The 26,044-nt window shown below is 42.6% G+C and overlaps 2 protein-coding genes across 3 annotated transcripts in view; both read left to right on the forward strand.

The window, feature by feature from the left end:
- LOC126562107 (slit homolog 1 protein) overlaps nucleotides 1-26,044 on the forward strand; it is a 335,492-nt gene that overhangs the window by 210,091 nt on the left and 99,357 nt on the right. The window lies entirely within an intron of this gene.
- LOC126562430 (heparan sulfate glucosamine 3-O-sulfotransferase 5) lies at nucleotides 120-17,604 on the forward strand. Its single transcript, XM_050218942.1, has 7 exons — nucleotides 120-308; nucleotides 8,402-8,576; nucleotides 8,665-8,796; nucleotides 8,879-9,094; nucleotides 11,730-11,893; nucleotides 13,590-13,783; nucleotides 17,381-17,604. Exons 1-7 carry the CDS (start codon nucleotides 244-246, stop codon nucleotides 17,602-17,604), a joined length of 1,170 nt encoding a protein of 389 aa, XP_050074899.1. The 5' UTR covers nucleotides 120-243.

Below are 26,044 nucleotides of genomic sequence, written 5' to 3' on the forward strand. Positions count from 1 at the left end.
TATAGCAGTGAAGCATCAACCACCAAAACACCAAACACCGGGAGAAGAACAATTTTGGAAGGGTTTTCCGGTTTTTGCACCCATCCCGCGAGGCTGCCCCTGCCAGACCCGCACTGCACCGAATGCACAACTGCAGCAGATGGCACTATTGGAAACGGAAATAATAGAAGATCGATTTTGCTGTCACCGGTTGCCCGGCTGCTCGGTGCCGTCACCGTTCGCGCACCGTTCGCACCATCACCGATGCCCACGAAACGACGCGGTGATCAATTGAGGGATTGTTCCGTTACATTACCATTGGATATTCTGTAAGTGTGCGCTCCGCTACACCCTGTACGGATGTAGCTTTATAACTCAATATTCGATTCATTAGTTTGATACATCCCGGGCACTGGTGGTGAGCCGGTGCAGCAGCACGGATACGGTTTATTGAACATACACATACAGACACACACACACCGGAGATGAATGTTGACCGTGGGTGGCTCATATCGAGCTGATCGAAATATCCGGCTAGAATAATAGATCAATTTGGCTAGCGTACTTGGCAACATAGCTCAACACGTGTATCGATTACGTGATGGTGATGAGTAACGATTGTGGCGCTGAATAGTGCCTTGATTTTTATTCTGCAATTTTAAATGGAAAAATAAGATGACGATACGAATAATTTAGCGTTTGACAGTAGACAGTTGTTTATCGCTCAATTGTAGAATAAATCTGTTTTTGTATTTTTTTTTCGAACGTTTTTTTTTTTCAATAGACATGATAACACGCTTTTTCAAAAATAGTTTTTTTTAGTAGATAGTATTTAATTACTTCGTGTAGAACCATCATTCAAATAGACAGAAAAAAGGAAACTCCCTCATCTTTCTTTTTTTTTGGCATTTGATCTTGATCTAAGGTTGGTCTGTCCTATTCAGCTTCGCTTGAATAAATTTGACACCTAACTGCATTGTAAGTTTTGCGTTCTTGGAGAAGGTTCGGATGGGGTTTGATACCCGTTTCTACACTTTCAAAATCTCTTGTCGCATGCAAATTGTATTGAAACATGCGTTGCATTTTTTCGGGAGTCTATAGACAAGAAAAATAAAATTTCCATTGAAAATAAAAAAATTGTGTCGTGCAGATTGGACCAACTTTTAAGTTGTTTATGGATGAAGAGTGTTCCATAAAGCATCTATGCATTAACTTCTTTCCGTCGGGAATATACCTCTTGTACAACTATCGTCCAAATGCATTCCAAATATGGTGGATGGTGAAGACTTAAACCTAGTTTGGGTGTTGGGGGAGCGTAATCCAGCACAGTTATGATTTTCTTGGGTAAACACACTGTCACAAGTTTAGATTTGTGTTGGCGGTCATTGATGTGCATGAATACCCAATAGAGTGTAAGATATTACGTGCCAGAATTGAGCGGTGCATTTTATTCATATTAATAATCTATTTTTCTAGAGCAGTACCTTCAGCAAAGTATGAAGGCGGTCCGGTGGTAGTTGCGATACACATCTTCACAAGCCAAGGCCGAGGTTCAAATCGTATCCGGACCGGTTTCCCTGTTGTGATGACTGGCAAGTTTAGCAAACAAATCCACAAAACTATCAGAATTTGGCACCACAGAGTACGTGGAATGTACATATGTGGAATTACTTAACACATTTCTATCTACCATTTTACTCTGAAAAACTGGAAACTTTAAAAGCATTCGCCTTTGTATGATAACCCGATAACTTCACGCTAACTGCTCCACAAGTCATGCACATCGGCTGAGTGCAATTGATGACGCCACCGGCTGATAATGCATACGAAAAGAAGATAGCAATCAATACGCCCATCACATGACTCGGCTAGTAGTAGCACTCCGATGACTGTATTGTACCGTAGCACACCGTAGCAGTGGCAAGGGCATCGAACGAAAGCATCGCTTAATATTCACACCCACCGGCACACTGGTGCGACGCTGGTGTGATGATTCGAACGAACCTGTCCATACCTGTGCACCTCCCAATTCGTCCCTTTCTGCTTCACCATTCACCGGGAGGTTTGTTTGGGAGATTGTTCTTTGAAGCATCTTCACTCTTCCGTAACTCACACATGCAGCTTTCGTGTCAGGAAATTGAAATCACGAAATGATAATGGAATTAGGATGCCGAATAATTTACAATGGGCTGATGGAGATCGAGCAAAATCGGAAAATCAATACCTCTCAACATGGGGGGTGGATTGGGGAAAAACCCGGCGTTAGGGTGACAAGGAAAGAGACAGCTTGGCCGTACGATGAAGGTGTTTGTGTAGCTGTGTTTAAATGCAGCTGTATGTGTACGTGTGTACATACATAAGGATTGTCAGAATGTCGACAAACCAGAGACATGACATGATATCGAGTGCTGCCGGTGAGGAGAGTGCTTTTCATGAGAAGATTGATGTTTTCCGACGAACGAAGCTCTCAATTTAATTAGTTGCTGTGTGGCGGCTGCATTCCACGAATGCCCACATCTCTTGCGGCCTGTTTTCGTGGGGTTTCCGTTTGCAGGAAGATACAGTTTGTTTTTGACGCTGGTGACACGGTAGCAATTGTGCTGCGGTAGTAATATTGTGTGGATTGTGTTTCACCTTGCAATGGTTTTGAAAAATGTATTTGTCTCCGTGTTTAACGAATGGTAAATTTGAATCGAGCTCATGTAGGATAAGTCAACCTATGATGGTTCGGTCCAAAAAATGTCTGTTAAGGAATGAGAAAGAAGTTGTAGTGGCCTATTTATCCAATAATTCTAAGCCCTTTAAGTTGAGCGTCAGAAAAAAAACTATTCAAATACTTATTTTTCCTGTGTTTTCCTTACTATTCCTATGAATCGTCTTGATTTGTCTTTTCTTTTTAAATCACTTAAAACCACTCGATCTCACCCATTCCTCTCCATCAACAACAATGGTATCCGTGCGGTTACCGACCCACTTCCTAACAGGCCCGTTAATCAACAGCTGTCAGAACAAATTCACCATTTAAAAGTTTCCTGCCAATTGTAGCTGTTCGGTGTGGCGAAGAGTGTTGGGAAGCCGTACGTTAAAGTTTAAACCTTGACTGAATGCAACAATTTCATACTCGTTGCGTTCTGGTTCCCCATAAATACATGCACATACACATCGAAAGGATTTTCCTCCCGTTCGAAAAACCATCGAGGGTTGAGAGGTGCAAAAAAAAGGGGCAGGAAATGAATATCGAAAAGCAAATCTTTACAGGTGCAGCAACATGTGGATTGACCTCGTTTTTCTTTCCCAATGCTAAAATGCTTACCTTTTAACTATTTTATAGCGGAAGAGTTGTTGTAGTGTTTATGCTGTGCAAGGGGTTGGTTTTGAATATTTTGGCCGAGGGTTGAACCAAATGCACGCACACACAAGGAGTTTCGAAGCAGTTGGTGGTTACAAGTATGGTTTAGCCTAATGGGGCAAGTGTACGGTGCACTTGCATCCGGAAGTTGTCATGTTTGTATTCATGCACTCATGCACCTTCGGTTTACTGGCGTGAGATACCCTTTTTCCACGCAAAAGGAGTGCAATAGGGAGTGCCGGGGGTGAGTTTCTGGTTTGCATTGATTTCGTACTTAGAACACGTGCCGGAGAGTTCCCGGAACTAGGAAGCTTTTCTTGAAAGTCCTTTCAATGTTTTCTACGCAGGAGGTTTCTTTTTGTCTTTGCTTCCTTTTTTGTGTTACACGACAAACAGGCTTGTCTTTGGAGTAATTGGCCCATAGCAAAATTCGTCACTGCATACAACAATGTTTTTCTTGTTGTAGTGGACCCATTAAACGGCTATAGTAATTAAATTCCCACCTCACCATCATCCCTCTTTGCTGGATGGCGCTGAATGTGGTTAAAAGTCAAGCTAGCTGGAGGGTGTCCTCATAGTTTTACCACATGATTTTTTCTTCAGCCAACACAAATGCATACCTGTAAACAAGGCACTGGAACACTGTCTGTGTGGAAGGACTATGCATTATTTGCATATGAATGTAGTAATAATCAGTAGCATGTGATTGCAGGGTCGTGCCATGGGAAGGATATTCGAACTGACCGACCTGAACCTTGACGATGCAACACTAAGAGAACCTTTTCTACCATATTCGTTTACGCTTACGGCACTATACCAGGGACACCCACTTCCGTTAATTTAGCCATATTAGCAGCTACTTTCTTGGCAGCTTCAAAATCCCACCTTAGCAGCAGCTTTCAGCTTTTTCTCCTCGGCGAAAGCGGACCGAGCTATTCTATTGAGGCTGTAAACTGACTTCCGGGCGTAACGAGTTTACGAGCGATGTAAAACGCCCATTAAGTAACCAGCAGCTCGACTTTACGGTACAGTGCACCGGTGACCAGCGGCACCGCCATAAATCGTAGCAGCTGAAGTTACTGTTGTAACGATACCGGTTCGATACGTTCGGTGTGGTTTAATGCGGTGTGCTCTGCTCCACGGTGGATAAATAGACTGTTTTTAGTGTGAAAGCAAAAAAAAAACAAGTAGAAACAGGTCAATGAAGAACACATTACCACATTACCTTGCCGCCAGAAATCGAATCCGTATCATTTGATTGACCTTCATTAAATACGTTCCACGTGTGTGTTTGCGTAAGCTTTGACACTATGGGACAGTTGGGAACACATTCAGTTCTGATGATTGCATCATTTTTTAACTTGCGCAAACACTATACGATTTTTTTTAGTGCGTTGTGTAGTGTATGTAACCATTTTGTTAATTTTTTTTTTATATTCAGCATTAACTGTCGTGTACTATGAAGCATATTATATTTTTGTATTATTTTACAAAGAAAATATCACTCATATTAGTAGGAAGATACTTTCTTTTCAGAGCCGAGTGTGGACACGTTTTTAAGTACGTGCTTAGCTGAAGTACTGGGCGCCTCCATCCTTAAATAATGTTTGCTAAAAATGTCCAACGCTCCCAGGCCTGAATTACGCTGAATAAGGGTTCACTAGAAGTAAACTGTTTGTTACAAGAATATTAGGAACGAAAAATTTTAATATGATCCACTAAGTCTGGTTTCAGCTTTCAACGAATGCATAGAAAAACACTGATGAAATGAAATAAATTATGCATTAACTTCTATGAGTCTTGTTTATGGCTCTTGTCAATCGCCCAAACTCATCATGATGTTGTAATCCTGTATGTACAGCCAATGTTTTTCATTTAAGCAATAAAACCATGCCGTCCCTTAAAAGATAAAAAGCATTTTTGACCACCAGCACGCCAGTGTTCAATGGTTCGATACATTCGCTTCAATCAAACTCTCCACCTCTGAGCTGATAATTAAATTATAGATGATCGTAACGTTCTGCACGATGCGTAGTTTTGTTTTTGTTACTGTTTGCTTCGTTACATTGAACCACCACTTTCTTCGATTCGGAGATTAGCTCCATAAAATCCTATTGCCATTGTTACATTGCACGTTTCGGGTATGGTGGAAAACCACCACTCTTGCCCTTTCTCGTGTAAAAGGGTGGCCAGTAAGAGAGGGTAGAAGAGAATCCCCTAAACCATCGATGGCTTCAACCATCGTAGCTCGTCGCAAGAGTAGAGGCTAGAATTTCGTAAATACGTAATGAATTAGTTATTGATCGATATTGTTTTGATATTTTTCCCAAGCCGGAAACCGTCAAAAGGTCTTCCAGCACAACGAGGCTCGACAAATGGCATTGAAACAAGCAATCCCTATCAAACCCGTTTCGGTCCTTCGACCCTGGAGAAACAATAGAAATACATTCGCACACAAAAGAGACACACATACACTCTTCACCCGATAATGAGGGTGTTTTGTGCGATGGTTCTCTTATCGATGAGGAGCATATCCATTTGTTTTTGGGAAGTGTGCTATAAAATTAAACCACAGGGACAGGGACACAGATAAGGAATGGGAAAATCATTGTCCCTTTTGGTTGCCTTCTAAAAGCTAAAGCAAGTCAAAGAATTATGAATTGATTTAGGACACATGCGTGACAATCAATTACTGATGTGTTTCCCGTTCAGGTAGTAGCATAGAAGATGAAAAGTGATTCTCTAGATTTACGATTTCTAGGAATTGGATACCTTTTTATCTGTCATTTTATAGACCTCCAGAGGATTTGTTGAGTGCAAAAAAGATGAACTTTGCCTAAAGGAATCTATAGAAAATGTTACCGGTGCTAGTATTTCCTATAGAAATAGAAATGCTGGAAAACCTAAAGCGACTTTTGAGGGTTTAAATTTTATCAAACACGACATCGTTTTATGGAAATCTGACTTGCATCACGTCACTTACAGCACAAGATAAAAATTTAGTATTTCTCTGGCGTGTCGTATGTTTCTATTGTTCACATGCAAAATTAAGTGAAGCATATGTTTAAAGCTTGAAGAGAGACCTGCTTTAATATATATTCCTCAAGCGCCACTGATGCCTGTCGCGTATTCCTTCTGATCTCCTAAAATCACATTTTTCTTGCTATGCTCGCCCGTCTGTCAATGCTTTCAAAACGAACAGGCACACACGTTACTGTCAACAGGTGATTGCTTGGGCAACAAAAAATGGCCACCAGAAATGCAAAAAAAAAAAAAAACATCCGTATACAAAATGACCACATAAAATGGAGACGGTCGTGCAGACCCATTTGGTTTCTCGTAAATCAAATTAAGGGTTTGTTTTTCTCCGAATTGATCGATATTGCATGTTATGATTTGTGACGAATGGAAAGAATGGTTTTGATTTGTACAAGAAAACGAAACGAACCTTGTGTGGAAATGTTGGATGTTTTCTCCCCCCCATCTCGAAGCGTTGTTCTGTTATGACTCTATGGTGATACTATTTTTAAAGGTATCGCCCTAGCTTACTCTTAGGTACGATAAATCGCTCTCGTGAACAAAGCTGCTCGTTCAAGCGTGCGCTTGACGGCATATTGGGGACCAGCCGCTTGACTTCTTGACGATTTCCTAATGGATCTTATTGCTTCCCAGAAACATATATATGAGCTACGACTAACTTGGAAATCGGAGTATTTTTACCGTCCTTAGAAAAAGAAAACTAAGCTCACACGAACGCGAACTGGTCAGTGATAGAACCATTGATGAAATCGTTGCGATAATGAGTGTGATTATATTCGGAAACTAAACAAATGTCTTATTTATTAAAGACATGCTTAATCCATCACTCAAAATCGACTCGACGAAAAATAAACGGAGGATTATAATTATATCTTTCATTTTCGCTGTAAATAATTGTTTTATCTCCGCACGCCAAATTTATACCCAGGCAAAATGAGAGAAGAACTTTTGTGTGTTCACCTTTCAATGACAAGCATATCCTGTGCATATCTTCTAAAGGAAAATGCGCATAAAAAAAACCCCTCCCGTGGCAGCGTATACACGTTCGCTAATAAACGCTAATGGCGGCTCGAACGATTCCGTCAGGCGAAGGATTTTATGGTCGCTTCCGGTCACGGAATTGTTGCACCGGGCGCGATTCCTGAGACGATGGGGCTGGGTTCTCGAGTGTGCCGGAAAAGGGGGGGTGGGGGGGGGGGGGGCCACCAATTAAAGACAATGTTCTGGCCAGATAAATTTTACTCTCTCAGTACGCTCATTTGCTTTTGGAAGAGGAATGGGGGTTAGAACATTTCGGAGCTTTTCTTTTCTACCGCTGTCGTTAAGCGAAATCTTTTGCACTTGAAACTCGACGGGCATGGTTGGGGTGAACGATAAGCGAATCGTTATTCATATTCCTGGAACCGGAAAGGGTGGACTGTTGCAAGCGGGTCAGAAAAGGTTTTGAAGGCACGGAAAATATAATTGCCTGTAAATTCGAAGAAAAAAACGGGCTTAAAAGGAAAGTACACCCAGGAAATGCTTTTCTTTGAATTTTGCCGTTAAGGTTAGTACAATTATTTGCAAGAAAAGGATTTTTTGCATAGCAATATTTTTCCCAGAATTCTAATGAGAAATTTATACTCCTTAGTTGAACTGTAAAATGAAGCAGAACTGTTGAATGATTCTGTATCATAATTTAAATGAATTTGTGAAAAATATTTTCCTTGAAACTTTTATTACAATTAACTTTAAATGTTTCCCAAAGTTTTCCAGCGAAGCTGGGCTGGTTCAAAGTTGTCACTTGTGGCAAATATTATTTTCCAGCAGAGTGACAAAATTCGTAGAACAACCTTTGTGTTTTTCAATCGCAAGAAATTCATCAACACGAAATATCGAATCGAAATATCGTTGCGGCTTTTTACCGGAACTGTTTAGTTACATTGAAATTGATTCTATTCGCAGTGTGATACTTATCAATAACCATTGCTGAACCATGTACCATTACTTCAATTGTTTCTAATCGTTCTCTCTCTTTTTTTCTCACCCTTACAGATGGTTACCCAAAGCGGCTATGAGGCCCTTCGGGCCAGATCCTTCACACTCCGATTGCGTCCTCGTTGTAGGCGTATCGAGGCCTAAACTGGCAGCGCTCTTTCTTTCGGTGATGCTGCTATCGCTCTTTCTAACGTTTCACATCCTGTACGATAGTGCGGTGTACAGCATACAGGTATGTTCACTAAACAAACGGGACCCTTTAAATAGATTTTACCGACACCAGACAACCGACATCCGAATCCATTCCTTTCTTCTTTCAGGCGGCCACTGCTATTTCGGAGAATAAAATAGCCATACTGACAAATCACATACCCAATCCACCGGTTATCAATCAGCCTGTCGTGTTTCCGAACCGAATACACTTTCCCAAAACTAGCCGTAGGTTACCACAAGTAAGTGCAGTGAGCGTTTAATTATGTGTTTTGCTGGGCAAATTAATTTTCTCCCCCGTTTTCCCATCCGTTCATCGTGCAGTGTTTAATAATAGGAGTGAGAAAATGTGGCACACGCGCCCTGCTCGAGATGCTGTACTTGCATCCAAGGATACAGAAGGCCGCCGGCGAGGTGCATTTTTTCGATCGCGACGAAAACTACCTGAGGGGGCTCGAATGGTACCGGAAGAAGATGCCACACTCCTTCCGTGGCCAGATAACGATCGAGAAGAGCCCCAGCTATTTCGTGACACCAGAGGTAAAAGCACATTTCACTTTTGCAACCAGCTCCATGTGTTTCACACTGCATATGTTCAGCCAACAGCGTCATGAATGCGATGAGGAGAAAGAGCGTAAGAATAATTATATCATCATCGTCCTGAGTGCACGAGCCGTGCGCGCTCGTCACACAAAAGCAAACTGTCGTAAAATTAATGAAGCATCTGTTTATATTTGCATTTTTATTCACCGACCGGTTGGTGGCTTTGGTGACGAGGCCGTGAAATGATGATTGGTCGCAAGGCGATGCGTTCTCGTATGGAGACTTGATTGCCCTTGGAGAAATAGTGTGGAAAAAATGCGTTATCAACACTATTTACTTTGCTTTTTCTAGGAAAACAATTTAATCATCGCATCTTTTTCCAGTGGTTCAGGCACAAGCCTAGTAGCATGATAAGCCAATCTAATTATTTGATACAGAAATAGAATTTTCGTTGCTCAAGCTTTCAGAAAATTTCTTAACAATTTTTCAATTTAATATTCTTTTACACGAAACTACACCACTTTTTGAAATTAACTTCAATACCAATCCAGTAGATAAAATCAAGCAAAGTACATCATCAAAGTTTTTCGGTATGTAGGGCGCTTTGTTAGACAGTTCGTAAAGCGTGCCAAATAAATGTATCCACTTATTTATTGAAAGCAACAAATGTCCTTCGCCCTTCGTACCAGACACCCGTACACGTCCAAATGATATTACTACTACTATTGCTACTACTGCTACTACTGCTACTGGAGTGACAAGGTCAATTGTGCTTATATTTATTTGTTGGCCGGAGGTTGTAGTAAACCGTCCCAAGGCTGCTCCAATTGCTTCGTCCCATTAACTGTTCCCACGTACTACTATCTCCTTGGTAGAAAAGAAAATAATTTATTTTACCAAAAGCTTGCGTCTTGCCTTTTCCACTACTCCTCAATAACCCTTATCAATCGTGAGCTCTTGCACATTTTTGGTAACTGTATTTGAAGCACCACAAGCGTGTTTGAAGCAACAGCAACAAAAATCCAAGACAAAAAACCTATCCGAACATCACGAGCTGTCGAAAATTTGCAGTAAACAACATAAATAACATTATTTCGCAGCTGTGTGCCGCTAAATGAGCCACGACAGGGGCACGAAATCCTGGGGCTAAGAGCACTGCCTCGTGTAGACCAAACTGTGTCAGCTGAAAAGGTGGTGTGACAGCTAACGAACGACACAGACACAGCCACATTCTAGAATGAGCACGAGCGTACGATAGTTACACTCTTACAACAAGCAGAATGGCAAAAACTTTGCTAAAAAAGGGGACCAGCGAGGTGGCCAACGCTGATTCGGTTGCTACTTTGTCCCAAACTTGAAGCTGTCTTTTTCTTCTTCTTCTTTTACTACCAACTCCATTTCCAGAATCCCGAACCGGGGCACACGATTGCCGAACTTGCATTGACGTGCAACGGTAAACCACAAACACGCTCGTACACATACAATGTGGTACGAAATGCTATTGCAAAAGTGAAAACTTTCATCCACCCCGAAAAGACCCCGAATCTTTTCGAAGGGTTCGGTTTAGGGCAAGGCCAAGGGATGTCATCGAAGGAAAGAAGAAAAAAATTGTGTGCACTTGTACCGTACCGCAACACTGAATAATGGTTTTGCCCAGTCCAGCTCTGGTGGACTGTAGCAGTAAATGAATCAATTTCAAGTGACAAGGTTTAGCGTGAGAAAGTGAGATTACAATCACACACACATACACACACAGCCTCACACCCCAGAAAACCCACAGTTACTCTATTCGACGGTTCGATGGTGCAGGAACTTCGCAAAGGACATTCGTTTGACCTAGGTCGTTGAAGTTGAAGCGAAACGATCGATCGTCCGCCCGGTTTGTTCTTTCTCTTCTTGGTGGAAGTGACAAGCTGAAAGTGGTCTGTGGACAGTGCTTAAGCGCTTTCGCTGGTGGGTCAGAATTCCTTCGGACGAGTGTACGCTATCTCCGGGAATGGGTGCAAATTGCAATAGAGCGGAGTTGGTCTTTTAATGCTATTTTTGTCCGTGCTCTGAAGATACAAATTATGGAAATGATAAAGAAAAACACATTCAGTCATGCCAATGAACCACACTTTTTGGTAGTGTTACATTTCGTTGCTCTCTATCATGTAACATAAACAGTGCTACCTTTAAATTCCGCTACAACTTGGGGTGAAAATAGGAGCAAAAGTGAAGGATTTTTTGAGCTACAAAACTTTTTTGATTAAAAATTTAAGCCCTCCAATCGCTAAGCTAGCATTTAGATAAGTGCTTATATGATTTGAAAAGTGGATAATTGTTTTTAACTAAAAAGCAAACGGAATGGAAAGATTTGCTTTTAGCAAAATATGGAAGGATGTTTCAATTTTGAATTCTCCAATAAACATTTGATTGCCTACTTTGAGGCGCTCATTTATTTGACATGTTTTATGATTCTCTGACGCAGTTTACTATCTATTTTCGAAATTTTTGTTTTAATTTCGTTTGTTCTTCGTTTGTTTGAAAACGTACATTTACTACACATTTTATATCTATTGATCCTTCCTGGTTTTCACGTTTCTTATTATCCGATGCTTAATCATCTGTTGCTCCTGTCCATATCCTGTAGGTTCCGGAACGAGTCCGAGCGATGAATGCGTCCATCAAGCTGCTTCTAATTGTAAGGGAACCCGTAACGAGAGCAATATCCGATTACACACAGCTTCGAAGTCACGCGGCGACGGCAACACTACCCCAGCAACAGAGTCTATCGTCAACTTCTCCTCTGTCGAGGTATGTAATATTGATTTAAGAAAATTATACAGCACAGATAATTCCGGAGGGTGCACGATCCTTCTGTGTACCTGAGAATAACGTTACAATATATGCAGAATGTCCTGTTTGCACAGACTTTAGCTACAGACAACCTGTAGTGGTGATTTATTTTGTTTGATGCAGTTTATCTTCTCCAACATTTAAATTTACGCTCACGCTTAGCTCAATTTCTTTTTCACTTAAACTTTTCTAATATGTTTCCAATAAGTCATCCAAAAACCACAACTCTTACCCTTCGCGTCCACTAGATTTAATACAAAAACCTTCCCACGCTGAGCATCACCCACGCAAACTTCAACTTCAGTTTCCGGGAATTTTCCCAACCCACGAACACATTTGTAACCTGTTGTGGTGACAACAGCAATACCCTCAAAATCGACAGCATTCACTTCGCCATTTCTTATCCGAAGTACAATAAAACATACAGCGCACAGCTCGCGTTGATTCCGCTGGTATGTTGCTGTTGTTGCTTGTTCTTGCTGTGGTTTTGCTTCATCGTGCAACCATGCCAAGGGGCGTGTGTGAGGTGCGCAAACCAACCCGGTAGACAAATATCTAACAACATATAAACAAGCACACACGCCGGTCTGTTGGATCCGCTTTTGTTCGAGTTCGCGTGTCAAGCTTCGGATTACTTCCAAGAAGCTTCAAGAACCCGATGGCAACGAATACGACGAGCGCCCTGCCACTTCTAGAAGATTGGGGAAAGCTAAGGAAGTGAAGTGTGCCTCATCCATTGCAACTGACAATTTTTCTAATCGACTCTGGCTCGACTGAGCCTGACATGCTTCCGCAAGCGTTGTAATCGCAGGCACCGCAGCATCGTAAGGAAAAGTTGTAAATTCGTAACCAAAAAATACCCTTCAGCAGCAGCAAAAATGAACAAACAAATATTTAGCGGCATTTTGCACACGAAACCCTCAATATCTCACTACACTTCATTGCTGTGTGTTGTGAAAATGTAAAGTGAGCAAAGTTTCAGCAGAAAATAAACATACCACCGTTGCAATGTGTACGTCGGCGTTAACACTTCAAAGGAAATCCAGCCTGAAACACGCTCCAGTCCAAACGGCATTGAAAAACCGTGAGGACAGTTTGCCGAGCGTAATGATCATTAAAAAGATGAATGTTTGAATGTCGCCCTGAAGGCCTAACGATGGCTCTTCAATTTTCGCTTATACCAATCATCTTGCTCTACCCGCCCCCGGGTGCCTTTTGCGTTACGGGAACCGGGATTTGTCTAAAAAAGCTGAATGCAAACGGAAAAGTCACTAATCATCGGTCTCACGTGGGTCTAATTTGTTGGTAATTTTGTTTTAATTTTTGTTGCCAACTTACTTCTTTCCACCGAGCGCAGGACAACCGCCAGCACGGACCTGTCTGCTGGTCTAAATTTTTGTTTTGCTTCCCCACGCACTTTCCCGACCATCGATTCTTCTTCTCCTTTGCCGGCTCGATGGCTTTGAATGATGGTAAACTTTTTTAATGCGAACTTTTGTGACTTTTCTTTTCTCTTTTTTCGTATTATTATTTCTTACTTTTACTGATGTTATCTCGTGCTTTCCCGTTTTTTCGTGCTTTCATTCTTATTGCTTCGGACGGCGATGCTTCTCCATGTGGTGTTGGCCCTTCGGGAATGGATCGTTTTGGGCAGGTCGTTTGAGGAGTTGGCCATCCTGCCGAACGGAACGGTCAACGAGGCGTACCGACCGTTGGCCATCTCGCAGTATCACGTGCACGTGCACCGTTGGTTGGAGGTGTTCCCCCGCGAGCAATTACTGGTCGTCAACGGTGACCAGCTTATCGACGATCCGGTTTCGCAGCTGCGCCGCATTGAGGATTTTTTAGGTAAGTGGTGTTTTAATTGCGACAGCGATATTAATTGCATTGCACTTTCGTTGTTTGGGAACGGTGGTTGAAAAGGCTGTGGGTAGTGTTTTTAAAGGCAGAAAGTTTCATCGTTTCATTAACGTTGTATTTAATTCTTGCTGGAATATGTTTCAGTTTGATTGGAAAAACAAATACATAGGAGAGCTGTTATTTATACCACTAGATTTCAACGTCAATTATGACTTAGATAATGTATAAATCTGCTGCTTAACTTCAACCGTGTATTGAACTATTATAAAATAAATATAAAGAAGTATAACCAACAACCATTATAGAGAACAATTGTGGCGTCCATGTTGTTATCTATAATAGCACTAACAGCAACGATTGGTCGTGCCCATTTTGTGCACCTCATTATCAGATACCATAAAACACACCAAGGCTCCAGTGGCATTTAAAATGAGAACTGTAATGCGTTCACATTCAGTTCAATTACAAGTACGAGCGTCTAATTCTTCGGATGGATTGTAATCATGTTTTAATTAACCCGCCCAACGCCCAGCAGCTTTGCAGGTGTTTCTCAGCACGGTTGGCCTCGGCCTCGGTTGCATTCGACGCCCAACCAGGAACCGATGAGCAATCAATCATTTGCTACCGATGCCGCTCGGAGGCATCAGTCATTTAAAATCCATCAAAAAAAGTACAAAAAAAACTTCTACCAGCCGCAGCCCCCCTCCCACCACCTCCCTCCCTACGATTATTGATTATGTTTCTGCTACTTGCCCTCTCACACTTACGTAGCGTGTACTGTTTGCTGTGCGGAGGGAATCATTTCCTGCCAACATCACTTCCTTACCGATCGAGCTTCTGGGCTGCGTTCATTTGAAAGCAAAAGAACAGTGCGAAGAACACTAACACAAAAAGCGCCGAACCGAGCTACTATGTGGTGAGCGAACGCTTGCAAACGGCAGCCTGATGGAAGCGTTTTTCAATTTTCCTAACCAATGAACGAAAACAATCACTCTTTGTTTGTGCACTTCAGCGCGATGGAAAGTGGTGGGTGCAGGATAATGCTCGGGATGCTTCAGCTGGGTGCTCCACCCGGTTGTAACCATCCTGAGGAAAGCGCCGTGGGAATGTGAGGAGCTAGGGGAACCAGGGGAGCTTGACAGTCGGAGTGAAACGGAACAAGAATGCCAACAGACCTGCCATCTTCAGTAATTAGAAAACTTTTGGCCCGACAGCATTTGGCGGTTATTTGTCGGGTGAATGCTCATTTGTAATTGCAATTTATTCTACAAACATGTCACCACAGTACACGCACGCTGTCGCCCATTGATGGGTGACAGCGGTCGGGATGTGAATAATAAAGCTAACCAAAATTGCTACTCTCATTAGGTGCAAGAACGCAAGGAAGAAAGCTATGTTTGATAATCGTTTCCTTCTGCAACACAGAGAAAGTGTGAAATGAGTGAAAGTTGCAATAAAAACAATAATTAAAGCAACGTATTCTGCATACACACTGCGTCCAGTGCTCCTATGTATGCAACTAATTTCTTCGGAAAGTTTATTGGAAAAAGCTACTATTGATCATTTTCATGATCTTGGACTGATCTTTCAAGTACACCAGCTTCATAGCTGAAATGTATGAAGATTTATGTGTTTAAATTTAGATGTTGAAGTCTTGAAGGGCCGACGGCGGCTCTGTGGTGTAAACGTAGTGAGGACTGAACGTAGTGGTGACCTTAGAGGTCGTTAAGCCAAGAAGAAGCTTTGAAAAGCGTTCTAGAATAGGCAGCCCAAACTTCAAGTCATTTTGTACAAATGGGACACCGGATTTCATGTACAATCGACCTTCGGAGAAAGCATCTAAAACTACTCTAATATGATAAGACCAATTGCACCATCAAAATTTAGTCGAATACAATGTGTATTCCAGCAAAGGGAAGATAATAATGCCTGTAAAAGCTATACAAACTGTATGCAAAGTACTTATTCAACAAGCGATTAAGTAGGTCGAAATTCAAAATGAAAATTGATGTACGCCAACCTTCCGCAACCACCAAACCATTGCTAACGATCTGTGCAGATAATCTTCACACGGCTACGCCTAAATCGTACCGAGATTAGGGACCGAGTAAGTGATTAAGTCGCATAGATCAAAGCAGACTCAAGGGATCGTTGATTTATTTCATTCGCATTAGCAACCGATTTCTCCCAGGCAGCGGCGCACCTACGCCACATCGTTTGACATTTCAATTTTATTGATTTTCCACTGCTCCAATGGCATACGGGCTGGGTATGACATTTGCACTTCCTCATCCTCCCACGTGTGTACAGGTGCATTGCCTGGGCAGTCACTCGAAAGAGCATCTGGTGGGCGGCAATATTTTTACAACGGGCCGAAGGATAATTAACAGATTCTAGAGCATGATAGTACGGTACAACAATCCATATCCGAATGTTTAATAATTCGATGCGTAGTCGATTGGACTCCAGATAGGTTCGCCCTCTTACCCATTCGCTCGTTTACAACTACCGTGTGCGTTGAATAATGAAACTTATCACATTATCTGAACCGGAGAAGGAGGATGTTATGTTCGGGGAAGCATTTGTTATGGTCATTTCATTAATAGATTACACAAGCACAAGCACAACATTTTTTTTTCGACGTATCAAAAGCTACTACCGACCAAAGGGCGCACTTTATCCGATTTCCGTTCGTCAAGTGAAAATGTGGGTCAACAAGTTTTGCCAACGAAACCGAAGCGTACGTAGTAAAAGTCACATAAAAGAGGGAGAGATAGTGAGTTTAATCGAAAGGGAAAATAATTGTGACAAACCTTTTTGGGTTTGCCCTGGTTTGAAGTGGAATCACTCGAACGATCTCACAAATATAACGATGACGGAAAGGTTCGGGACACTTTGCTGCTTCCTTCCTTCCTAATTGACGTTCGTTTTACTTTGCGACTTTTCGAACATAGCAAATCTTCAATTATTTCTCAAAAAGAGATGTCATCAACATTAAGAAACAATTCGTGATGGAAAATAAGCAATGTTTCCGTTTCTAGGAGCTACACAGCTAGCAGTGGCGGTAAAACAGTAAGCTGTTTTTAATAATTCCATCATCACTCGCATCGTTGGGCGAATTGAAAGCATATGTCCGTCCGTTTTGCAACATTGTCTCTAATTAAGTCACGATCCTTTCCATCCCTGGTGTAGGTTGAAGAAGCCTACAAACAAACTATGCTTTTGCAGGAAATCATACTTAACCTACTTTCCCAACTAGCGTTGAGAGGTTTTGAGAGATTTTTCGTAAAATTTTCCACCCTTTTTTTTACCCAGTGCACTGAAAGTGTTTGGATGTGTTGTTTACGTAGGTAGGTGGAAAAGTTTTAATTCCAAGCGTGCAACGTGTGCGAACGAGTGTACGAGGGCGGTGTGCATTCGTTCGTACAATGTACAGTGGTAGTTACTGTGCATTAGTTTACGGTTGGTTTGCACACTTACTTGCGGGGGCATACGGGCACCGGATACGGGTTGGATCTCATTTTTATTTTCATCTCATTTCCTGCTCTTTCTCTCTCTCTCTCCCTTTACCCATCTACTCACCAGGCATCGAGCCACGGATCGGTAGCAATAACTTCTACTTCAACGAAACGAAAGGCTTCTACTGTCTGCGAAACGAGACGGGCGACAAATGTTTACGGGAGACGAAAGGCCGGAAGCACCCACGCGTCGATCCGGTCGTGATATCGAAGTTGCGTAAGTTCTTCGTTGAACACAATCAAAAATTCTACGAACTCGTCGGCGAAGACCTCGGTTGGCCGGAAGAGTAAAACGGACGGGGAGACGGAGGTAGCGGTTGCGGAGCTGTGGAGCGGCCAGATTGCAACGCGGTAGCGGTTTGGAAAAAAAAAACAATCGGATACTGTAGCAAAACAACCATCGACAAGCTGCTGCAAGCTGTAGTAATGCGGTTGGTGGATGGAATAGTGCATACTCACACAAACAAGCCCATACATACACACACGCACACAAGAACATATACAAAACACAACTAACCAAGTGAGACTGATCGAAAGGAAGAAAATGGGGGAAGGTAGTGGAAATGGAAAACAAGCAAAAGGTAATATGGCGCCAAGGTGAGTATACATGTACGCCGGAGCGTTAAAAACTTTGCGGCCAATTTACTTCGAGTTTTGTAGCTATTGCGCAACCAGAATCGGAAGTAGATGCACCGTGGATGCGTCAGAAAATAGAAGCAACAACAAACAAAAAACCAAACCCATCCCCATATGATGGAGATCGGCGTTTGGGCGGCCGTTATCGTTATTTGTTGCTTTGCTCGGTTTGATAGGTTTATTAGCGGGTTGTTTCACGCAGCACCGGAAACGAGACAAACCGTGGTACCGTGTACGGGTGTGAAATTCTTTGCACGTATGAAATCATATATTAGATAGGAATCAATTAAAATCGCTTATGGTGCAAACTGTGTGCAATGGCGTGCAGGAGTTTATGAGACACAGGAAGAATTTCTAGTTTTGTTGGCGTGACTTGTTTTTTTTTTTTTTTTGTTTAAGCTCTTCAGTTATTGCATTTTTCCTTACTTTATTAGATAGAAAGCTATAGAAAGCGTTGAAAGCTTGAAAGTACATTTTATCTTTTCCAAAAATGTTGAAACTCTTCATCTTCTAACATGGCGAGTATGAATAACGTTTATTTTAAACTCTCTCTTTAGTTGTGCACATCTTCAAAGATTTTTTAAGCTTTTTGAAACAAACTGATTCTTGTTCTCGGTCGTTTCAGAAGGATAAACATGTTATTTCCGAACCATTTAAAGATCTCCGTCAACAGACCGTTCGCTAACAAAACAACCAAGAGGCCTTTGTCCAGTTTTATCCCAGAGCGTTTCTGTACATCATAAGGTTACTGTCTGTGTGGATAGGTCCAGCAAACATATGTATTTGAGCTCCCCGTTTTATACTATAAATATTCTTCCCGATTACATCTCCCCACTATTCCACCTCGTCAAACCTCATGTCCAACCAGAGCTGCACCAGGGAAAATGTAAAGAAATATTTCATGAGTCCCAATTTCATCCCACCTTCTTGCCGCAAACTTCTGCAAAGCAGAATGAGGTGGCACGATCCTGGCGTATGTAACCCGCTCCGTCTGGTGCCACTTGTTTCGCTCCATTTCCGGCCACCATTCCTGCTTGGTCCGTTGCAGTGCAGTTGGGACCGCTTGATAGTGCTACATTTAAGTTGAAAATAATCGGTCGTTCGCCGGGACAAATTGTGCTGAAATGTGCTCGAGCTCGCCTGCTTGCACAAGAATTCGCTTGCTCTTGTCTGGATCGTGTGGCGGGATGCATCTTAGCCCGCCACACATAAGGGCCAGCCCATCCCCAAAACACAGGAACCCCGTGTGAACCGCGACATGTGCTGCCCTGTGGAAACGTGCTCGAACAAGATGTCGGGCGCTTTCCCGCTTTCCCGAGTGCCAGTGTGCCGGGATAGGGACGGGTCCAGAAACAGTCTGATTTTGGGTGAGTTAGATAGACCAGGGCCGGTCGGAAGATGGTGCATTGGACGAATCCGAAAATCTGAGTTCATTGCAAAAGTCCATTCGATGGTGAATCGCCAACGTTAGGGAGCACACATACAGAGAAGCTTACTATGCATAGCTATGCATCATTCCGGCCCCATCTATCCACTTTTTCCCTTTAAACGCAACCCACCCGATAGGGAAAAATCCCTCAGATTGCTTGCTGTATGAATTGGTAAAGGATTAAGTTTACCCCTTTCCCGAAAAATTCATCCAGGTCACACGTGTATGAGCGTAGCAGTACGTGACTTTTCACCGCATGTCCGCGCGCGCACACCAGACGCAGACAAGCGTGCGGAGAGGATTGTGGCGGCAAACAAACGGAAAATGCTCGTACGTTCACTTTGCTAGCCGCTTTCTAGCATATTTCTATCGAAAGCGCCAAAGGTGAGGAAAAAGCTGACGATGGAAAGAGGCGATGTGGTAGGTTGTTTTTTTTTTCCTCCGTACGTCAGAACTTACCCCACGTGGTGAGATGATAATACAAGCGAGAAAAGAGTGTGAAACAAGATGGAGAAAAAATATTGGTCGTTAGGATCAAGAAGAATATGCTCAAATTTGTTGAAAAAAAATACAAAAAAGCTCTCTCGATCAGCAAAACAAAACAAAAAAAAGAAAAGGGTGGATGGCCGCTTCTCTGCTGCGGGTGCCAAGCACATTCTGATCACGAGGCAAAACAGAAAAACGGTCCACAATGAAATCGAAAAAACGCACACCTATTTTTGGTGACTTTTCGATTTGCGGCCAATCGAGAACCTGTGTGCGTGTGTTTGTGTATATTGGTTTATGTTAGCTTCGAGGTGAAAATCGAATCGTTTGCGCGACGCAGACACACACTTGTACTATTAGCAAACATGGTTTCCTCTTGATGATTGACATTTTGAGATGAACAAAAAAAAACGTTGCGTCGTCGATGTACACTACGGGCTAGACACTTCTAGATGCGCTCATTTCTCGTCGGATGAGCAAGATTTGAGCATCGTGTCAACTTTCGAATATCTCGTTTTTTTTTCTTGGTTGTATAAATTAATCTGCACCATACAGAGGACCATGCGTCTCCATTGCTTACGGACAGAGCGTCTGGCGTTGTGAGGGAAGGGCTAGATGACGAAACCGAAACTGATGAGCAATCCAATTTTCAGGGTGAAGCTTTCGGTGCACTCGGTCAGTGGAGTATGGAGTGGGCACAGCTGCCGGTCGCTGCGAGATATGGGATTAATGAAACCTACCAGGCGTCTCCATCGTCGCTGGTGCTCGATATGCTTTGAGCGCGAAAGCCAATTCGTTAGCATTGTTGACATATTTTTGCATCTGACAGCAGTGCAACATGAGGTTGAGGATTATGTTTATTTGTTTGTCTTTTGTGCTGCATTTTCGTCGGTGTGTGAGTTTTGGTTTGTCAATTTCGACACATCGATTTGTGCTCTAACGAAATGTTCTAAAACTAAAATTTTGCTTGCATTTTAAAGTTATTGCAAGAGCTAATTTAGATTTTATTTAAATTTCTTTTTATTCTACCTTCCCACTTTCCCAGGTATCGAGAATGTGACAAGTTCAAAGAGAAAACGCTCAAGATTTTCCCCGACTTGCGTTCCTGCTATCTTGTGGTCAGATTCTCGAAGCGAAGGAAAATGAATTCCTGCTTCCACTACAATCAATATTCCACGAAAAACACCTTCAGATCTCATCGTGAGTAGCCTTATCGTCCGCCGCTTCCGACACTGCTGAACGTGTACGTGCATAATAATCTTCAATTCCTGGTTTTGTGCCACACAGTCTTCACACTCTTTGCGCCAGCTCGACCACAGTAACCCACCTGCCGCGGGTAATGAAAAATCCATTACAACGAATAAACTTACCCACGACCGGTGTATGGTGCCTGCTAGCTGCAAGCTCTTGAATTTACATCCTCGAAAAGGTCATTTCAGTTGTGTCCTCCAAACCCGTCCCGAAAACTGGGGTCGGGTGGCCTTCAAGCATTCGAGCACAGCACAGCGTTCGTTGGAATCGCGTGCACCATGTTGCGATAAGTTGACCGTCAGTCGTCGGTCGATTCCACCGCGGGCCGTGGAGTATCGCGGTACGGGTTTCTTCTGTTTTATTCCGGGAAGTGATTGAAATCGGTACAAAATTGTTGCATCACGCCAACGCTACCATTGGCGGATGGACACTAGGAAAGGTTCGGTTCGGTATCGCCGTGAACGTGAACAGTTTAAATTGCAGCCGAGGGAAAAACGATGATAACACAATGAAACCATCGTACTGGGAAGAGTATCACGTCTTACCGAGGGTTTGCATCAACCTTTTTGCTTGGTGTCTTCCTTCAGTTTTTTTGTTCCTTGGCTGCTTCGATAAGACTCACTCGCAAAGGGTCATTTTTATCGTCTGCCAAAAATGCTCCAAACAATCAAGTCGTGTTGGTCAAGTAGGAGCAACTCGAATATGAAAAGAAAAAGCATAAAAAACCATGTACCCTAGAACACGGATAGGTAGCACTTCACAAAGTCACTCTTTACCGAACTTTTGGTTCCCATCCCGGCCTCCTTTGTCAAATGTTTCGGCTCTTCTCTTTTGCCTGATGCTACTTCTCCGGGTGCGCCTCTATTCCCATCTAACCCGAGCCGTGTAACCGAGTGTATGGGTGTGTGTATGTATATGTCACACACCTACCACCAAAAAAAAAACCCCATCCATCGGTCCCGGAATTCACTGAACGCGACAAGAAGGAGAACAAAGATAGCCCCATGGTTTGGCTAACGGGAAAAGTTTCCTGTTTGGAAATCAAATAATTAGAACCATTTGCATAATGTGCCCCAATGGGGTACAGCAGATGGGTGCGGGAATATAGCGTCCCCAATGGTGATGGGGTGAAGCTGAATACAGTCACCAAATATACAGCCTAGATGGCGAACAGGCAGGAAAGCAGGGGAGGTGAGGTTTCGACATCGATCGGATCGCAGCTCGTGTTGCTTTCACCTCTTGTCCGTTGAGTGGTTGATAGGATGCTTTACTGGTTTCGGTTTCTTTCTTCCGATATCACCGATCTCAAGTGGGTCCCTTGTTGGGGCTATATCTTGATATGGGGAAAAAGGATATATTCACCAGCTTATTTGGGGTTTTGAGTGAAAATACATTATAGAACGGATATTAAGATAGAAGTTGAAGCGGTTTTTTTTTGCTAGGAATATTTTAGTACATTGCCTGCTGTTTCTTGATGCGATTTTGTAGTTATAAAAGCCAGTTAAAAAATACTACTTTCATTTTATCATGAGTTAGAGAGATAACGTTAAAATATGTTGATGATAAGGCTCAAAAAGTATTATGAATGGGATTAGCTCTTTAAAACTCATGTGTATTTGTTTTGGATTCAATAGTCGGTTTTTTACCATATTACAGATTGCTTATTCACTTTGCTCAAGAAAAATGAAATAATCTGTCTGAACGCATCTAAAAGAACTGCTCGAGCGTAAAATTCCGACATAAACCCCGATTGTTTGATCACAAATGACGCTGGAATGCAACGACAAGTGCTTTTATGAAATTAAAACCATTCACGTGTTTATTTTTAGGCTTCAGTTTGACGTCTCTCCGCCCTATTGTCAACATCGACATCTTTGTGGGATGAATTGATGAATTTGATCCACTTACTCGAAGCGCATACATAAATAATGTAAAATACTTTTCACTTCTACCAATTGCAATCTACACGAAGAAAGTGCTGGAAGATTGAGCATATTGCAGCGTATTCATGATTTGTAACATCGATGCCAACAGCCTTCCTCGAATCTTTTATCTGGAGCAGTTGACTTAGTGGAAAAGTATCGTTTCTGGTCAAAGTAAAGCAACTGTATTTTTGGACTTCGTCTAATTTCGAAACTAAGTTTATCAGCACCACTGTTCAATCGCTGAACGGTTGTTTTCAGAACTGCTTTGAGTCTTGTTATCTAATGTGTTTTATCGATCTCAGCGCTATCTCTAAAATCTTGGAGTGACCAGGTGGATAGGGTACTTGGTGAAATGTCCCTATCGCTAATTATCTCAGCTTTCCAGTGTTGGTTACAAACACTATGCTCACTGTAAATTGAGGTTACGTAGAAGATTAACTTATAAACTCAAAAACTATACATTAACCACACTACACCATCCAAAGGCCAACATTCAACTGTCAGTGCAACCGTCGGTTACGGATTATAGTTCCGCTTGAACAAAAGACACTTTTGCATTTTCCACGTCCAAACAGAATAGTCTTTCCTGTTCGTTCCATTCATCCGCCTGCTCCAGACACTTCAACAGATGACATTTACAACAAAAAAAAAAGGACATTCAGATATATCCGACCGGGGATGGGTGTCTCGGGTACTGACGGTAATTCTGCTACGTCCGGGTGTACCGATCAGGAGCTAACGTTTGTTGGCTGGGTTCTGGGGTTTTTCTATTTTATTTTTCTATCCACCCCTTTATCCCCATCGCTTTCCCCAGTGGGCCACTGTACCGACACTCGTTTACGCTTTAATCTGCTTAACTCGGCTCAAGCTTTTCCACCCTCACCGTGATGCGTCATAACTGTCACGTGTTCCGTTTTGCAAGCAACACGGATTGTACGGGACATACTGTCACGGCTTTGGCTGTTTGGTTTTTTGTGTTGTGTTTGCCTTTTTTTAACTGTTTTCCTCCTACATACCGTGGGAAAGCTTTTCCCTTTGCTTGCTGTTTGTTGCTCAAGTATCCGTCCCTATTTTCATGCGATTCGGTATTTTCTAGTGGGTGGTTTATGTCGAGCAGCCAGTTTGCTCGCGCTGGCAAATAAAAGGGTTAAACTTGCATGCGGAAGAAAGTGCGGAACAGTAACGGTAAAGTAAAGAGCGTATAAAAGTAAAGGTTCCGTGCTTGATGGTTTGATTTATTTGAAAATTGCCGGAAGATGCGTACAGCTTTGCATACATTCTGGCGCAAACAATCTCTAACAGACGGTCTGATAATAAAAAACATGGATTAGAGAAGAGTTGTTAGACGGTGTCAGATCGCGGTGTTTTTTTAAACTTTAAATGAAAGTACTTACATTCGTGTCACTCACACAGTAATGCCCCAACGTAATACTGTCAATGTGTCCATCAGAACCGCGCCGAAATTAGCAAACCCGTTGGGGTTGCCAAAGCCTTACGCTCTTATCATACGCCTGTCCTGCTTCTTCCCAATCATTCTACCCTGTCAAATCCCACTTTGCGTGACCGTTACGACACGTGTGTCCCTCTGCTAGGGGTCATAAAATATGGCCCGACCGTCAACGGGGGAACGGGAAAAAAAAACCCCACACCAACAAGCCAACAATTTATGGTACAATTTTAAACCTCACTCGCACACTAGTGTGTATGTGTGTCATTGTGTGCGTGGTGTATCTGCGTGAAACAAAAAGCCCTCCCCGAATCGACCGAAGGACACTGTTGCACCAGCAACAGCACTAGCACACGCGGCAGGGCACAGAATCGGAGGCAGCAGGGGCAACTTCTCGGTTCTCGCGATACGCGATGACAAAAGAAGTGCAGAAGATTAATGCTGGAAATATTTTATCATTTCATTTCGAAACCATTTTCGTGTGCGGCCGTTACGGATGGTGGTAGACAAAAGGCACATGCTCCAATTTTATGTGCCCGTAGCGAGGCGAGTGGATTTGTTCTTGGTGATGAATAATTTTTACATCGTCCTTGGCTATGTGTCGGGACGGATGCAAATTGGGAAATTGAGAAGCGTGAGGAAAGATTTTTAAACGAAATTTTCCGGGTTTTTTCTTTTTTTTACTGTCTATTTTGCTCCGATATCCGTTTCCTCTATCATGCTACCGTAAACCGTATGTAAATGCATGCTTTCAGGGCACAGTACTGTCTCCCTTTTCGGTGGATGAACGGAAGCGTGTAGCAATATAATTTAGAGACAACCGATGGTGTCCCGCACGGTTTACGGAAAAAGCCACCGAACCGTAATCGAAATAAAGTATTGAAGGCATGATTCATGTTCCCTGCACGGCACGCCAAACTCGCGTATGGCGCGTACTGCCCAGCCAGGGGATATGGGATAATCGTACGCGAATGGGGAAAATTATTTATGATACCAAAATCCGATTTTATCGATACATGTTCACCACAATGGGCGACTAGATAAATGGATGCAAAAATATAATAATGAGAAATATTAACTACAGTTTTTTTCCAAAACTCTCACAACGTAGAGGGAGAATGGAAAAAGCTTCCAAAATTCTAAACCCTCCAAAAGCTCCGGTCTAATCCCTTCAAAGCAGGAGAAAACGCATCACATAATCCACATAATTACTGCAAAACAATTCACCAAACGAGAATCGTTTGCCTGTGTACCTTCGGATGCTGTGATTCGATTTCGATAGGGAAGCTTAAGCTATAAACTGCGCTTGCTCGTGTGCATCACCGGTGCAATCCGCTCTGGGAGGGTGAGTTTTAAGTGGTGAATGCTGTAGCCAAGTAAATCTTGTTGCTCCTCTGCCTGCATCGCGCCTCCACTCGTTTTTTTTTTTACATGCCGTACAATGAACTCACCCTGCTAGGATCGGGATTTGGATGCGGAAAAGCTTTCAGCTATCACATTTTCCAGGTCAGTACCGGGTTCCTCGTTGTGTGGTGAACTTACCTTTTGTTCGCGTAT

Source organism: Anopheles maculipalpis, chromosome 3RL (genome assembly GCF_943734695.1).
Source record: "Anopheles maculipalpis chromosome 3RL, idAnoMacuDA_375_x, whole genome shotgun sequence".
NCBI classification, from domain to species: Eukaryota; Metazoa; Arthropoda; class Insecta; order Diptera; family Culicidae; genus Anopheles; species Anopheles maculipalpis.